At 49.7% G+C, this 14,833-nt stretch overlaps 1 protein-coding gene across 2 annotated transcripts; it reads right to left on the bottom strand.

Moving 5' to 3' along the window:
* Positions 1-4,336: 4,336 nt before the first annotated feature.
* On the bottom strand, positions 4,337-7,492 carry LIAT1 (ligand of ATE1). Of its 2 annotated transcripts, none has more exons than XM_070393820.1 (2): positions 7,203-7,492; positions 4,337-4,906 (listed from the first exon to the last, which is right to left on the bottom strand). In XM_070393820.1, the coding sequence occupies exons 1-2, from the start codon at positions 7,396-7,398 to the stop codon at positions 4,446-4,448; spliced, it is 657 nt and encodes a 218-aa protein (XP_070249921.1). In that variant the 5' UTR covers positions 7,399-7,492; the 3' UTR covers positions 4,337-4,445. The 2 variants fall into 2 exon arrangements, with proteins under 2 accessions (XP_070249921.1, XP_070249922.1); XM_070393821.1 differs by having other exon boundaries at positions 4,337-4,903; positions 7,203-7,490.
* Between the last annotated feature and the right edge of the window lie 7,341 nt (positions 7,493-14,833).

Genomic DNA, 14,833 nt, shown 5'->3' with positions numbered 1-14,833 from the left:
TGTGGCCAGGACCCTGAGAAAGTGTTTTCCCACCACCCAGGGCCCTCTGGAGCCCAAGTGTGAGAGGTTTCTGCCTCCCCAGGAAGCTTCTCTGCCCCCACAGTTCCCAGAAACACTCTTCCTCCCAGCACCACCCCACCTGCCTTAGCCACTGACCCGCCAACAAGCCCCATTACTGTCTTTGTCTCTTCCTGTTGTGGTTCAACTCTGGGCGCGGGCGCAGGTGCACCTCGGCTCCCACCGACTGCGAGAGCCGGTCGGAGGGACCACAGCACAGTCACCCATTGCCCTTAGCTTCTGTGTGACCCTGGGCAAGTCCCCCCATCTGAGCCCCTTTCCTCCCGTGCGAATGGGCTCTAACACCCTCCCACCTCGAAGACTGTTGTGGCGACGAAAGGGAATAGGGGATGTTCAATGCCTAACACCAGGTGGGGACGGGCGGAGCCTGCTCGGTGAACTCTGTTATCGTACTGAGCAGTTGCTTGATAAACATTTCCTAAAAGGACAATTGGTGACCTTAAAGCATATCTCTTACAAGTTGTGTGATTTGAGTAAGTCACCTCTTCTCGCTAAGCCTACACTGTAAAATGGAGATAGCCCAGCTGGTGTGGCTCAGTGGTTGAGTATTGACCTATGAACCCCGAGGTCACGGTTTGATTCCCGGTCAGGGCACATGCCCAGGTTGCGGACTCGATCCCTGTATGGGGCGCACAGGAGGCAGTCGATCAATGCTTCTCTATCATTGATGTCTCTCTCTTTCCCTTCCTCTCTGAAATCATTAAAAATATATTTTTAAAAAAGAAAGAAAAGAAAATGGAGATAATTCTGAGGGAACTCAAGTGAGGAACAAATGAGATAGAAGAACTTTATAAGATGACCTAAAATATTATAATAACAAGGTTGGGGCGGGACACAAATCGCATACCATGAAAATACATATGACTAGCTCTGTCCAGCCCTAGGCATGAGGCATGGCAAGTAGAAACCACGTGGTCCCATCTAGCACACGGCAGCCAGCAGCTCCTCCCCCTGCAGGGCGCAGCTCCTCCCCCTGCAGGGCGCAGCATGGCTCCTGGAGATAATGCACACTCCTGGGAGCACTGGCCCTGGGTGTCTGCGGTGCCTGGTGACAAGTGGCTTCTTACAGTTAGGTTGGCTTTGGGTTTTCCACTCTTCAGGTCAAGGGCAAGGCAGCTGGCCGAGAGGCACAACTGAGGTGAAGGAGGTGGCCCGCGGCATGCTAGCTGCTGTGTAACAGAATTACCCCAAAACGTAGTGGCTTAAGACAACTCTTCATCTCACAGTTGCAGTAGGTCAGGGACCTGGGGTAGTTTAGCTGGTGTCTCGTCCAGGCTGTCTTTCCCTTGGGCCTGGGGCGCTGGGCGAGGCCCTGTGCGCGTCTCCCCTCTCTCCTCCTCAGGGAGCCACACCAAGCCCTGGTCCTCATCCCTTGAGTCCCCAGGTCCTCCTCACCCTGCTCAGCACAGGCCTCTGCACAGGGAGGGCCACTCCCGTCTGCTTCAGGGACCCTGCGGGCGTGGCTGCCAACCTCCTATCCGGGGAGGACAGGGCTCTTCCAAAAGGCCCTTCCCTGTATGTTGCCAGGTTACAAAGGCCGACACGTGAAAACTCTGCCGCTGGCCTTTCAAGGAAGGGCGAGGAGAGGGCTGCTCTGCCAGTGGCAACCAAGGTAAGCACTTTTGCCTAAAGGTCAGGTAAGTGGTCCGTGGTGTTTTGCATTGACTTCCAACCTCTCCTAGAATCCTGCATGTCTTGTTTGTGTGTGTTTAGAATCCTGCATGTCTTGTGTGTGTGTGTTTAGAATCCTGCATGTCTTGTGTGTGTGTGTTTAGAATCCTGTATGTCTTGTGTGTGTGTGTTTGTTTAGAATCCTGCATGTCTTGTATGTGTGTGTTTAGAATCCTGCATGTCTTGTGTGTGTGTGTTTAGAATCCTGCATGTCTTGTGTGTGTGTGTTTAGAATCCTGCATGTCTTTTGTGTGTGTGTTTAGAATCCTGCATGTCTTGTATGTGTGTGTTTAAAATCCTGTATGTCTTGTGTGTGCGTGTTAGAATCCTGCATGTCTTGTGTGTGTTTAGAATCCCGCATGTCTTATGCATGTGTGTGTGTTTAGAATTCTGTATATCTTGTGTATTTAGAATCCCGCATGTCTTATGCATGTGTGTGTGTTTAGAATCCTGCATGCCTTGTGTATGTGTGTGTTTAGAATCCTGCATGCCTTGTGTGTGTGTGTGTGTTTAGAATCCTGCATGTCTTTTGTGTTTGTGTGTGTGTGTGTGTGTGTGTGTGTGTTTAGAATCCTGCATGTCTTTTGTGTTTGTGTGTGTGTGTGTGTGTGTGTGTGTGTGTGTTTAGAATCCTGCATGTCTTTAACTCCTTGGCAGGCAGGGACCTCATCTTAAGCCTCCACTCTGTCCCTCCCAGGCCCTGCATGGGGTTGCACACAGGTAGCCGCTACTACCCCAGAGACCACCCCCGTGTCTTGGTCCTTTCGGTCTGCATCTCTGTATCTGAGGGTGATTCCCCCACAACTGAGATAGCGTCTAGGCCCACAGGTGTGCAGGCTGGAAAGGCCAGGAAAGGAGCACCCCAGGCCCAGCCCTCAGCTACCGGAAGGCGGGCAGGCTAATCCTGACAGTGTTTCCCTGTGAGATGAAGCCCCAGTTGTCCCGCATGGAAGTTGGTTTAAGAGTGTCTGGGGACTGGTGCTGCCATTATGGAAAACAATATGGAGTTTCCACAAAAAATTAAATATGGAACTGCCATTTGACTCAGTGAACCCACTTCTAGGAATAGATCCTAAAAACCCCAATATACCAACCAGGGAGAATGTATGCACCCCTATGTTCATAGCAGCACCATTTACAATAGCTAAGATCTGGAAACAGGCCAAGTGCCCATCAGTAGATAAGTGGATAAAAAGCTGTGGTACATTTACACCATGGAATACTATGCAGCAGGAAAAAAGAATCTCTTACCCTTTGAGACAGCGTGGAGGGAGAGTATCATGCTAAGTGAGATAAGTCAGTCAGAGAAAGACAAGTATCACATGATCTCACTCATATGTGGATCCAGAGATGTGGAAGCATGGAACAGAGTGTGAAAACTTGGAGGGAAGGCGGGGAGTGTGGGTGGGTAGGAAGTAATCAACCATGGACCTCCTGGCCCATGGACACAGAAAATGGGGTGGCAAGAGCCTGGGGCGGGGGTGGGGAGGGGCAGGCTGAAGGGGATCAATGGGGGAATGAAGGGGACATATGTAATACTTTCAACAATAACTAATTTTACAAAAATAGTGTCCCTGGATTGGCTGTCTTGTGTGTGTGTGTGTGTGTGTGTGTGTGTGTGTGTTAATCCTCACCGGAGGATATTTTTGCCATTGATTTTTAGAGAGGGTGGAAGGGAGGGGAGTGGGGGAACAGGTAGAGGGGGCAGAGCGAAACATCGATGTGAGAGACACACATCAATGGGTTGCCTCCTGCACACACCCTGACCAGGGGTCAGGGATTGGACCTACAACCCAGTTGTGTGCCCTTGACCTGGAATCAAACCCTCGAGCCCTCCGACGCACGGGCCAATGCTCTAACCACTGAGCCACGCCGGCCAGGGCTTGGCTGCCTTTTCTTCCTTGTTTCTGTTGATCTTTCCTTCACCTCCCAAATAATCTACTTGTACCCGAGTCCTCGTCTCAGGGTCCGCTTCTGGGGGGACCCAAACCAAGAGAACAGTGGCCCTCGCTCGATATTTGTGGAAGGGAAGCGTGGCAACCTGGGACAGGTAGCATAACAGAGCCTTTGCAAAACTTTGCTTAAAACGCCATTTGGGGGGATTCGGGGAGGACCGTGCTTATAAGAGAAGCAATATTCACTCTGTGACTTCTCAGCATAACCTCCCAGGAATGGCTCTGGGGCTCACTTGTCCTGAAGACCACATCAGGGCAGGGAGCGTGTTTAACGAATAGGAAAGGTCTCCAGGATATTTGCAGCATTTTCCTGGAGCCCACAGAAGGGTGCTGTGTCTGGAGCTTTACCCACGAAATTGGTTTAAGAGTTAGAATTGCTAGAATCTATACACGTTCCCTTTTTTGGGGGGCAGGGGGGAGGCGGCAAGTTATCTAACTGTGATGAGAAATTAAAAGACCAAGAGATGCCAGCTTATCTGAGCAAAAGGAAAGGCAGAAAAAGACCTCGTTCGCTAAACTGCATGTGTGAAGGAGCGGTGGCTGTCCCCGGGCGCTGAGGGCACCGCGGTGGCAGGAGAGTCGACCTCATCAACAACACACCAGAGGTCTGCTTCCTGCAGAGGTAGGTCTGATTTCCTTTTATTCTTCTCCTTTTTCTAACACATAAACTTGCGGTAAGGATAAAGGATAAGCTTGTCAGTCTCACGGGTGGGTTTTCACTCGGGCAGAGTGGCGACCAGATCAGTGTGGGAGCCCCAGAGCCAGGCTTCCCTCCAGGTAGTCGGCAGGGCCGGTGACTTTTAACGCGAGCTGCCTGCTGTTGGTGCTGTCCTGGGAGGGATAGGCTGGGTTCTCCGGCTTCTCCTCGGCACAGGGGTCAGAGTGGATGGTCTTGAGGGCCAGGATCCGGTACCGCTTCCTCCGGTTGAGCTTGTATATGCGAATCCGCTCCTTTTCTGCCTCTGGGTCGGCGAGAATTCCATCCCAACGCAGACTCTCGTTGATCTTGTTGGAGAGTTTCTCTTCTAATTTGCCAAAGTTGGGGAGATTGACGGAGGAGGAGAAAGAAGGGGCGAGCTGGTTTGGCTCTTTGTCCTGCCTGTGTTCTGGTCTCGGGCCATGATCTTTGCCGGGACTCAGGACATCGTGGAAAGATGAAGACAGCTGCTGATGCTTCAGGCTTCGGCTGTGATGTTTATCTGCTGAGCAGATGAGCAGTGTTAGCGTTTGCGGTGATGCCTGCCCTCGTCCTGCTCAGGAAGGATGCCAAACTCACCAAAGATATAAAGGGGTGGGGAGTGCAGGCCCCTCCTTACCTAGGGCTCAGTGGCCACGCCCACCAGCCTGGGACACACTCCACTGCCATATGCTTTAGTTGAGCACCTACTATGAGCCAGTCCTCTGGATACAGGGCTATCAGCCCAATTTTCCAGGCGAGGAAACAGACTCCAAAAGTCTCAGTAACTTGCCAATGTTATATAGCAGGTGGGAGGGCCAGGATGTGTGTGTGTGTGTGTGTGTGTGTGTGTGTGTTTAGCGCCAGGATTTTGAATGCAGGCCTGAATCCCAGGGCCCTGTTCTCTCCTCTGTGCCACGCTGCCCCTCACTTCACCTCTCCACATGCTCACCTAGATTCATTCAGTTCTAGGCGCCCATGACTCTGCCCCCCGTCTAGACTTCTTTATGATGGAGAAATGGAGAACAGAAAAACTTCCTGCATCTGACTGTGGAAAGTAATATTATGCCAAGCCAGGAAATACTTCTGCTCTGTGGCTTGTACTGATTTTTTTTTTTTTACATTAATAAGCATTCCTGAGTTATATAACACACACATAAGCGGCGGTTCTTTCATTAGCTTAACCTTCTTTTTGGTGGGGAGGGAAATCTCCCCCACCCACCCCAAAAAAGAGAAAAAAAATGCTCTTTTGACATTTCTATACCTTTCTACTCCCCCAAAACTATTTGGTGTCCCCTGCTGACAGTAGGAAGTACATGCCACTCTAATTTCTAGAGTCAGAAGCTAAGCCAAAAAGACAATGAATTTCCTAATTTTGGTTTTTCAGACACAAAACCAAAGGAGGGCTTTTTGACCTAACCTCCAGAATTGATTGTGTGCCTTTTTATTATGATGCCACCTGATGAAGTAATTGTGATCGTCCTATTGCTTCCTTCCCCAAACTTCCAGGTTGACATGGGGCAGGCTGCCACGCCTTCTGCCTCCAGCTTGTCAGGGGTGCACCAGCTCTGCACACAAAGGCCCAGGGCCAGAAACTTGACCCAGGACTAGCCACACTAGAGGTCAGGGCTGCTGTGCCAGAGTCAGTGAGAGCCCTCCCTGCCCCCCCACAGCCAAAGCCTGGAGGGAGACCACCCAGGTGACAGTGGAGACAGCGTTTTATATCAGTTATTCTCTCTCCATAAAATAGGTGCTCAGTGCCTTTGTCACGAAATCAGGGGGTCCTATGAGAAAAGTTCAGGGAGATGTAAGGGTTCTGTGGGTGTGTGGCAGCGGTTGGTGTGTGGATCTGATGTGTCCTTGAGAGAGACTGGAGTGAGGCCTGCATGCATACAGTTGTATGTGTACAGGAACTGCTTGGGAGGGGGTCTCTGCATGTGAGTGTGAAACAGTATCTGTATGTGTGTGTAGGCTGTGGCTGTGTGTGCCTGATGGGGTATCTGTGCTTTAGTTTTATTTGGTGCTTATAGTGACATAAAGGGGTGTTGTTGAGGATGTTTGGGATTATAAAAGTATGTAGCAGTGACGGATGCGATGGTGTGTGTGCAGTTGAAGGCTGGCCTTGGTGGACGGGTGGTGGGGACGACAGTCTGTGCAGGGAGGATACTACTTCATATGCATTAACTGGGTGTCTGCATAACATCCAGAAGCCAGCTACCCCTGAGGAAGGAGGAGGCCAGGAGGATCTCTAGACAGAAGGCAGAAGTCTGTGTTTCTGTGTGTGCAGAGTGTCTGCCTCTAGTGCTTAGTGGCTTTGGCTTGGGGGAAGTCTGTGAGGATGAGGCGATCTCTGCAGGAGGGCTGAGATTTCTGTGGGGAAGGTAGGGAGGTTTAGGATTGCAATTCAGCTGAGGGTTTAGGAAGCTGAGAGAATATCTGTAAAGGTGAGGTGCTGTGTGGGGCTGGGAGACTGGGAATAATGCTGGGTATGGGGGTGTCTTTGTTTGGGGTAGAGTGTCTCCATGGATGTGGAGAATTCTCGATGCAGGATTTGAGATCTCTGTGCTCTTTGGGGCAGGTTTCTGTGTACACGGATGGTCTTTATGAGCAGGGGAGGGGCATCACGGTGCAGCGTAAGTGGGGAGCGGGAGGACCTCTATCTGGGACGGGCGAGTGTCTGTTTCGGGTCTGAACTGGTCCCCAGGTAGATGGAGGTCTCTGTAAGGGACGCGGGTGGGTGACCTGGGGCGGGGGGTGGGGTAGTTAGGGGGAGAAATCTCAGGTACAGAAGCTGAGGCTTCCGAGCTGGCTGTTCCTCTTACCGTCTCCCTTGCCTGACCTCTCAGTCTTTCTCTTCTTCTTTTTCTTCTTCCCCTTCCGTTTGGGCTCTGGGGCGCAGCTGGAGATGGGAGGCAGTCTGGACTCCTTTGTGGCCGCAGGGCCGCCCTCTAGCTCCTCTTCCTCATTCTCATCACCCTCGCCATACCTCGCCGCCCTGGCCCCACGGAGGCCGTCCATCCGCCCCTGCGGGGCCGCCAACTGCGCGTGGGTCAGCCCAAGACCCGCTGCAGCCCAGCCGGCGGCTCCAGGCGCTGAGTGCTTGACCAGACCCACGCGTCTCCATGGCGACCGCCACACAGCGCGCGCGCGTGCGCATTCAGGAAGCTTCAGCCTGGGCGCCGCCCGCGGACTAGGTGTGCGCACGCGCGTTTCAGTCTGAGCCCTTGGCACAATGGGGAAGAGGGAGAGATGGTCAGTACTCGTATACTCCAGCACCGTTTCCAATGCTGTTTGTTCTCGCCTCAATGTGTGTCCTCCGCGCTCCAGGCTCGTACATCTACCCTGGCTTTCCAAGCCCAAGATGTGCAAAATAAACTTACTTCATTGCTCTCCGGGAAGAGAACAGCTGGGCCGGCAGACACCTGGCGGTCCTCCCCCGACCCGCTCACCTAGGTTGGGGCTGACCGCAGTGTCTGGCACTTGGACGTCTAACGTCCGGACACCCCTCCTAAATGATCTCTACTTCCAAACTCTCTCCAAGAATTCCTTATCTACTCAGCTGCTAGAATTAATTTTTGAAGACGGATCGTTTAAAACCCTCCAATGGGGCCCCCTCACTATTCATACCAAGAATGAACTTCAGTGTGGCTCACAAGCCTGGCGTTTCTCTCCAGGTTTATTCACCACAGATTATACATAGATCCCCAAAATGGCAGGAATAACATCTCTCATCCCACACGCTCTTCTAGAATTCTGCCGTTTCCACATCAGGAGCCAGTCAACTCCACTCCCCTTCTGAGTGGGCTGGTTGGCTCACTCCTAACAGTGTGTGGTGGGAGTGACACTGTGACTCCTTAGGCGAGGTCATAAAAGGTAATGCAGCGTCCACTTCATTATTGGAAGACTTGCTCCCGGCCTCCTGGGCCTCCTGGGAAGGAGTCTGAGCACCCTGAGGCCGCTAGACGGGGAGGGAGCCCAAAGAGACCACAGGGAGAGACCCTAGGAAGTGAAGGGAGGTGCCCCCAGCTGCTGCAGGCCCCAGGCCAGCCCTACCCCAGCCCTTCCTGAATTCCTAACTCAAAGGGATTGTGAGGGATAACGAAACGGCTGTTGTTACTGAAGTTACTACATTTTCCATTTTCGTGTGATGAAGTTGTGCAGCACTGGAGAACCAGAGCACCAGTCTTTGGTTTCTGCTATCCTAGTGTGTGTGAAGCTGTATTTCCCTGCGGTTTTAAGTGCCGCTTCCCTGCTGACGAATGAGGTTGAGCATGTTTTTAAAACTGCTTATTGGCCATTTGAATGTCTTGCTTTATAAAGTGTCTGTGGAGGTCTTTTCCCATGTTGTAATTGGGATATTTATATTTTTATTGTTGACTGGTAAGAGTTCTTTATATGTCTTGGATATAAAATCCTTTCTCGGCTGCAAAGATCTTTTTCCAGGTCTGCAGATTTTGGATTCATTTTCTTAATGGGCTCTTTGGATAAATTCTGATGAAGACACTTTTTTTTCAGTTTTTTCTTTTTGTATCTTGCCCAAGGAAATCTGTCCCTACTCCTACATCACAAAGATGGTCTTCCGTTTTCTTCGAGAATCCGTACAGCCCTGGGGTCTTAGGTTCGGTCCATGATCCATCTCAAATTCATTTTGTGAATAAAGTCAGATAGGGTCAAGATTTGTCCCCACCCCCACCCCCCACAAGTGGATTTCTAGTTGTTCCAGCAACTTTCATTAGAAAAACACCCCTTTCCCTATTCACTTACTCATCACTTTTGTAGAAAATCAATTGATTGTATACATGTGAATCTATCTCTGGACTCGATTCTGTTTCCTTGATCTATCTGTCTCTCCTTACACCAGTACTGATAGGGGAAGGGCATGTAATAGAAGCAGAATTATAGCTTAATAGCGATTCACTACACTAACAATAGAAACGGGCTTTTTCTTATAGACTCTGGTAAACTGGAGGATGTTTTGCAAGAAGAAAAACAGGGCCATAAAGATAAAGCAGCCTCCAAGCCCAGATGGGTCCATTACTCAAAAAAGAAGATACACTCTAAGTGCGAGTCAAGGCCAGGACTAACTGAAGGGAGAGACAGTGTTCTGGGCTAATCTCTACAAGGATGATGACGGAAAGCAGACTGTGGGAATTCACTAGTGTTAGTCCCCCCACCCCCACCCCTCATCCCCTAACCCTACATAAGGGCTGGCTTGAAATGAAGTGTCAGAGTGGTCTTTTCAGGGTATTGCACCTGTCGCTCTCTCAGACTGCCGGCCACCTGAATAATAAACAGCACCACGAAGATTCAACCCCATCTCTACTTAATGGACTCTAGTAGCCACCAGCAGCAGGACTTTGTTCTGGTTTCAATACCACAACGTCCTAGTTATTGTAGCTTTATAGTAAGTCTTTTTAAAAAATCCTCACCCAAGGATACTAGTATGTCTTCCGAGAGAAAGAGAGAGAGAGAGAGAGAGAGAGAGGGAGAGAGAGAAACATCGATTGGTACACACCCCAACCAGGAATTGACCTCACAACCTGGGTATGTGCCCTGATTGGTAATCAAACCCGAAACGTGCATGGGACCCGACGCTCCAACCAACTGAGCCACACTGGCAAGGGCTATGAGAAGTCTTGATATAGCTGTAGCTGCTTTGGCTCAATGGATAGAGTGTCGGCCTTCGGACTGAAGGGTCCCAGGTTCGATTCTGGTCAAGGGCACATGTCGGGTTGTGGGCTCTATCCCTAGTGGGGGGGCATGCAGGAGGCAGCCAGTCAATGATTCTCTTTCATCATTGATGTTTCTCTCTCTCCCTCTCCCTTCTTCTCTGAAATCAATAAAAATATGTTTTTTAAAAAAGAAGTCTTGATATAAGGTAGTGTAAGTTCTCCAACTTTGTCCAGTGTTTTGATGATTCTAGAACACTGGTTTTTCCATATACATTTTTCAAAAAATCTTGTCTATTTCTTCAAAATAGTCCGCTGGGATTTTGATGAGGGTTCCAACAAATCTATAAAGTTTGGCACTGATACTCAATAATGGCAGTCATTAGAACGGCCCCATACACAGGCATGTGTGGACGCATTGCTTTGTAAAGGACTCCTCCGTTCTGTGTGTCCTGAGTCCTCTCATCCACTAACCGTGGGAGGCAGTTAGACAGACATGAGCAGAGCAAGGACGATGGGCCAGGAGCAGAAGGTCAGCAGGGTGGGAAGCCCAGGTGCCTAGCAACGGACAGTTGTAGGATGGAACCTGCCCCCAGGGTGACCTCTCCTCCCCTAGCACATTGCTGGTCATTACATTTCGACCCGCCTGACCTTTCCTCCCTAGAGATAACATCGAGGCCTCAGTTGTTTTTCAACTCCAAGCCCAGAAAAGTAGCAAAACCAGACAAGCCACACCATGGATGCTCTCAGAACCAGCTGCATTGAATAAAGACCCCCTGCCCTGGTGCCAACACTCTTGCCCCCCACCTCTACCTCCGCCCCCTCCCCCCAGGTGCATCACCTTCACCTTCCTCACTTCTAAGCTCCAAGGGCCCTTCCTTTGCCTCTATAACTTATTCACTAAGCCCATTTCTTCTACGAATTACTTCTACCCCTGTGATCTTCTAAGTAAACGTTCTCTTATAACTTAAGTCTTGGCTCTGAATTCTTTCCTAGCCAGAACCCAAGTACCGAGGTTGCTGAACCCAGGTCTGGTCTGACCCGTCTGGTCTAACACCTGGTGCCATTCTCAGCGCCCCCAACTTAATGCGCCCAGCACAGTCCACATATTGCGAGTGCTGGGAAGCTGCCCCTGGCCTGCCTGCATTTGTCCCTGGGAGCTAAGTGAGATGTCAATGACAGAAGTCCTCCCTGCAAGTGGCCGCCTGCTGGTGGAGAGGTGTAGGGCTTGCTCTCCAGATGCCCTGCCCCATTCCTCCTGGTGCTGACGGACAGGTGCTGGCTGCCCTGCCCCGTTTCCAAGACAGGCTGGCCCGTCTTCCCTCTCAGCCAGTCCCCCGGCCTGGACACTCATCTGGCAGGAGGCAGCTTGGCCATTTCTCTTCCCGACTTTAGTGAAGGGTGCAGCGAGGTTATGTTGAGCTGGCCAGTCAGCTTTGGAAGAGAAAATTCATATCCAGTGAAGGAATCCAACCTCTTGCAAGTAGAAGGAGATTGAGCAAGAATATCCCTATTGGACAGAGGAGGACACAGACTGCAAAGTGACTTGCTCAACCTCTTAATGCTCATTAGCCACCATGTCGGGCCCGGAAGCCACATCCCCAGTTCTACAAATCTTGCCAGGCGAGCAGTCGACTTTACAATGATGGTCATTGGCCAACAGGAGAGAGCATCGTTTGTTCATTATTCGTTGCAGCTTCCTTGTGTAAGCTTTCTCCTGTGGTCTAATTGGATGTTATTGTTACGAGCAGGTAAAAGCTGAGCTTTCCTGCCCTATAAGAAGCAAGTCTTCCCTTCAGTCCAGTGCAGACATGGGCACACCTTGGGCAGAGCGTACAGCTTTTTCTCGTCCTGCTGCCGGCTCAGACAGGCAGTGTCTACTCTTCAGCAGCATCGGCCTTAGACGTGGGCAAATGGGGACCCTGCTCTGGACCGTGGGCTTCACAGAGCCCCGCGGACTCTCCCCGAGCCGTACCCCTCCTAAGGGACAGGAAGTCTCTGGAATCAAGGGGTCCTGTCCACCCAGCCCCTATCTCCCACCTCCCCACTTCTAGCCCACAGTCCGAGTACCTGGCACCTTGAAATTTCTTGCTCAAATCACCCCAGCTTGCTAGTTGGACCTTTCTGGGCTTCTTTCCTGAGTCCATCCTGCTGAGTAGACCTAGGCCAAGGACATCATGGGTGGAAATTCATCAGGCTGGCCGAGGTGTCCAGACCTGTGCATTCAGAGTTCTTCTCAGTGCAGAATGGAGCTAGGAGTGGGAGGAGGAGGGCGCAGGCCATGGGCTGGGCACAGAACCCCAAAGAGCCTGAAATTCAAAATTCAGATCTGGCCTTGCAGATTGTTAGGATGGTCTATTTTCAAGGTAGGAAGATAGTACATATTTTATTTAACAGTCTGTCAATTTAATTTATCACTTTTACTATTCAGACATATGGTATGTGGGTCTCCACTTCTACTCTTGCTCTGGGCTTTGCAACTGTTGAGAACAGGCCTGCTGTTCATTTTTTCTCCTTTTTAAAAAAAAATATATATATTGATTTCAGAGAGGAAGGGAGAGGGAGAGAGAGATACTGGTAGACACATCAATGATGAGAGAGAATCACTGATGGGCTACCTCCTGCACGCACCACACAGGGGATTGAGCCCACACCCGGGCATGTGCCCTGACTGAGAATCGAACCATGACCTCCAGGTTCATAGGTCGACGCTCAACCACTGAGCCACATTGGCCGGGCTCGTTTTTTCCTCCTTTTAAAACCCATCCCAGCCACTTTCTGATTTTCACATCATACCTCATGGTACTTTAGGGGGGAAAAAAAAGGAAAAGAAAAAAACCTACAACCAGTTCAATAAATTGCACTGTGTTCATATGGTGGACTACCCAAGAGCTTCTAAACCAGAATTAGGCAGCTTGATTTAGGCTGATCCAGGACCAACACCAAGAGTGTTGGTGGTGAGCTGTGTAGCCAGTTTGGCTCAGTGGATAGAGCGTTGGGCTGCGGACCGAAGGGTCTGGGTGATTCCAGTCGAGGTCACCTACTTTGGTTGTAGGCTCCTCACTGGCCCAGGCCCTGGTTGGGGCATGTTGCAGGAGGCAACCAGTCGATGTATTTCTCTCACATCAATATTTCTGTCTTTCCCTCTTTCTTCTACTCTCTCTAAAAATAAATGGAAAAATATTCTCAGGCGAGAATTAAAAATAAATACATAAATAAAGGGAAAATATATAAGCCTCATCATCCGGCCGCGGGGTGTGTGCGTATTTGTGTATGTGTGTGTTAACTTAAAAAAATTAAATATATTGCGGTAATATTGTTGAATAACATTATGTCATCTCAGTGTTGAGGATTATAATTCGATGTCTGTGTGCTCCCCACCAGAAGTCTCATCTCCTGTTACCATATATCTGACCCCCTTTACCCACTTCGCCCTCCCCCACCCTCTTTCTCCTCTAGTAAGTGCCATTCTGTTGGTCGTATCTATGCATTTGTTTGTCACTTTCTGCTTTATATCCCACCTATAAGTGAAATCATATCGTTCTTATCCTTTTCATCTGATTTATTTCACTTAGCATAATACTCTCGAGATCCAGCTATGTTGTCGACAATGGCAATATTTCAGCTTGTTTATGGATGAGTAGTATTCGTGTGTGTGTGTGTGTGTGTGTGTGTGTACCACACCGTCTTAATCCAATTGGCTCTCAGGTTGTTTCCATTGGCCCCTTCCTTGAGCCACATTTTTTTTTGTACCTGAACACTGTGTTTCCATTATGTATGTAACGAAAATTTTTTCTCTTGTGACTCTGTCTTCTATCAGTTTGATTCATAGGCCCCTAGCCACTGAACCCAGGAGGGTCTCCTACAATTCGAATGTCATCTCATCAGAGAAGCCGTCACTGCCTATTACTCCCATGTCCCTAGTGTCCTTTATTTTTACATCTAGTTGTTCGTTTACGTGTTATCTGGAAACTTTGTTTTGTTCACTGCTGAACCTCCAACACCTAAGTAGTGCTTGGCATACAACAAGCACTCAATAAATACTTATCAAAGCCCTGGCCAGTTGCTCAGTGGTTAGAGCATCAGCTTGGGAACTGAAGGACCAAGGGTTCGATTCCAGTCAAGGGCCCATACCTTGATCCCAGGCCCCAGTCAAGCATGTGGGGGAGGCAGCCAATCGATGTGTCTCTTTCACATCGATGTCTCTCTCTCTCTCTGTGTCTCTCCCCATCCCTTCCACTCTGTCTGAAAAATCAATGGGGGGAAAAATCCTTGGGTGAGGATTAACAAATACTTATTAAATAACATATGTGTGAACGATGTATATGCCATATATGCATGTATATGGAGCTGCCTGGCATGGTGCTAACGTGACGCATGAGACACAGGTAAGTGGTGGTCTCTGTGGAAGGGGGAAAAGACAGTTTTCATTCAATCTTCTGTGGTCGCTGACTTTGTTACTACATGCATGTAACACTGATTTTAAAATGAATACTTAGAAGTTCCATAAGTCATCAACTGAAGTTAGAATTTTAAAAATGTGTAATTGAGTTTCATGATGGACTATTACGTGGGAATAAAAGCAACAACTATGTGTTAGAAATAAGGCGAGCCCCCCAAATGAGGGGTCCTGGTAGAACACAGAGGTACTTGGGAGCCAGAGAGCAAGGCAAGTATCTTTACTTCGGCAGAAGGGTGTGCACCAACGCAGAGTCTGGCAGCACGTGCACTGAGCGGGCGGTCCCGTTGGGCTCACTCTTTTTAAAATTTTTTTTTTATTTTAT

Source organism: Myotis yumanensis, unplaced genomic scaffold, assembly GCF_028538775.1.
Source record: "Myotis yumanensis isolate MYYU_CA2020_CCGP unplaced genomic scaffold, mMyoYum1.0.hap1 SCAF_16, whole genome shotgun sequence".
NCBI lineage: Eukaryota > Metazoa > Chordata > Mammalia > Chiroptera > Vespertilionidae > Myotis > Myotis yumanensis.
Note: the sequence above shows the minus strand (reverse complement) of the source record. Positions and strands in the feature narration are given on the sequence as shown.